The sequence below is a fragment of the Mercurialis annua genome, linkage group LG1-X (genome assembly GCF_937616625.2).
Source record: "Mercurialis annua linkage group LG1-X, ddMerAnnu1.2, whole genome shotgun sequence".
In the NCBI taxonomy this organism is placed as follows: domain Eukaryota; kingdom Viridiplantae; phylum Streptophyta; class Magnoliopsida; order Malpighiales; family Euphorbiaceae; genus Mercurialis; species Mercurialis annua.
The window spans coordinates 58,441,927-58,443,911 of record NC_065570.1 but is presented as its reverse complement, the minus strand read 5'-3'; the positions used below and the strand labels follow the sequence as shown (position 1 = coordinate 58,443,911).

The window sequence follows — 1,985 nt, the reverse complement described above, 5'->3', positions numbered from 1 at the left end:
ATGCATGGTGGTGTAAAGCCTTCTTTCCTGATATTATTTCGACTTCCTTGCAGTCTGTTTCTTCGAGCTTCCCTAATGCTAGCCTTGTCATCAAGCTTATGGAGTTGCAGAAGGCTATTAAGGCTTGGAATACTCATTCTTTTGGTAATTTGAATTTGAAATTGGAGAATGCCCAGAATAATATTAAAACTATAGAAGCTGGTGCCGATTTCAGAGAGTTGTCTGCGCAGGATGAAGAAGATTTGGTTACCTGCCGTATAGATTTCCTTTCACTCTCGAAATAGCTGGAGTCTTTATAGCATCAGAAATTTAGGATTAACTGGAATATTTCAGGTGATAAAAATTTCAAGTTTTTCCATACCATTGCTTCAGTTCACTCTAGAAACAATTTGATCACATAGGTTGTTGTGGACAATATTATTTATTCAAAGAACGAGGAGATTATATTGCATATTCACCTGTTTTATAAGAAGCTTTACCAGAGGCAGACTGAGATTTTTTTTTTCTATTGATAGCCTTCCTATTCGAGCTTTATCCGACGTCCAAGCAGCTAGTCTGGTTCGGCCTTTTTCAGAAGAGGAAATATTTTTGACTTTGTCAGACTGTGTGGATAATAAAGCTTCGGGTCCTGATGGCTTCAACTTCTTCTTTTATAAGAAGGTTTGACAATTCCTCAAGCACGACTTCTTAGACTTGTTTTCTTCCTTTCATCGCATTCGTGTTTTTCCTGCTGGCCTGAACACGGCTTTCTTAATGCTTATTTCTAAATTGAAGGGGGATAGAGACATTAAAGATTTTCGACCTATTAGCCTTATTAGTGGGGTCTTTAAGCTTTTGTCAAAAGTTCTGGCTGATAGACTTTCTCCTATTCTCCCTCTGATTATCTCTGAAAACCAGTTTGGCTTCATTAAGGGAAGGAGTATACACGACTGTCACATGATTGCTTCTGAATTGATTCATCATTCTCATAGGCGCAAAAATCAGGTTCTTCTCATCAAACTTGATTTTAAAAAAGCTTTTGATTCCATATCTTGGAATTTTATTATTAAAATGCTTGTTAGGATGAATTTTAACAAGACTTGGATTGCTTGGATCTCATCTTTTTTCGCCTCTGCTCAGTTTTCGGTCCTTGTTAATGGTTGTCCTACTAAGAATTTTAACATGGGAAGAGGGGTTAGATAAGGAGACCCTCTCTCTCCAATGTTATTTGTTTTGGCAATAGAAGGGTTGAAAGCTTTATTTGAGAATGCAGTGAACGTGGGTTTGTTAGATAGTATTCACATTGATGGTTATGCGAATCCGATTTTTATTCTGCAATTTGCGGATGACACATTACTTTTTTTGCCTAATAACTTGGTGATGGTCAGGAATCTTCTTCGGATACTCTGTTGTTTAGAGTTGGTTTCTGACCTCCAAATTAACTACGAAAAATCTTCTGTTATTGGTATTAATGTGGACGATAATTCTTTATCAGATGCTGCGGGTATCCTGGGCTGCAAAATTGATGCGTTTCTATCACCTATCTAGGCTTTCCCCTTTCTCTGAAACCAGTTAAGGCGCCTTCTTGGGATCCTGTTATCTCAAACTTTTTGCAGCAACTAGCAGGTTGGAAAGGTAATCTCTTGTCTCCGGCTGGTAGATTAGTTTTGGTAAAGTCAGTTTTGAGCAGTTTGCCTGTCTATTTCCTTTGTTCGTTCTACATTCCTTGATATGTGATTGTTTCTCTTGAGCGACTTATGCGACGTTTTCTTTGGAATGGTTCTACAACTAAGATGGGTTTTAGCAAAGTTGCTAGGTCGGATGTCTGTCTTCCTCTTAATCTTGGGGGTTTGAATATTGTGCCACTTAGATTAAAAAATGAAAGTCTTCTTACCAAGTGGATTTGGAAATTGTATACCTCGAATAGAGATTCTCTCTGGTTTAATGTTATCTCCTATAGCTCGAACATAAAATTCTGGTTTGAACTTGAATCAGTTAACTTCAAG

General features: G+C 37.6%; 1 protein-coding gene across 1 annotated transcript; it reads left to right on the top strand.

Moving 5' to 3' along the window:
* The first annotated feature begins 1,200 nt into the window (after positions 1–1,200).
* LOC126673867 (uncharacterized) lies at positions 1,201–1,709 on the top strand. The gene is made up of 2 exons (XM_050368181.1): positions 1,201–1,483; positions 1,528–1,709. The coding sequence occupies exons 1-2, from the start codon at positions 1,201–1,203 to the stop codon at positions 1,707–1,709; spliced, it is 465 nt and encodes a 154-aa protein (XP_050224138.1).
* Positions 1,710–1,985: the final 276 nt, after the last annotated feature.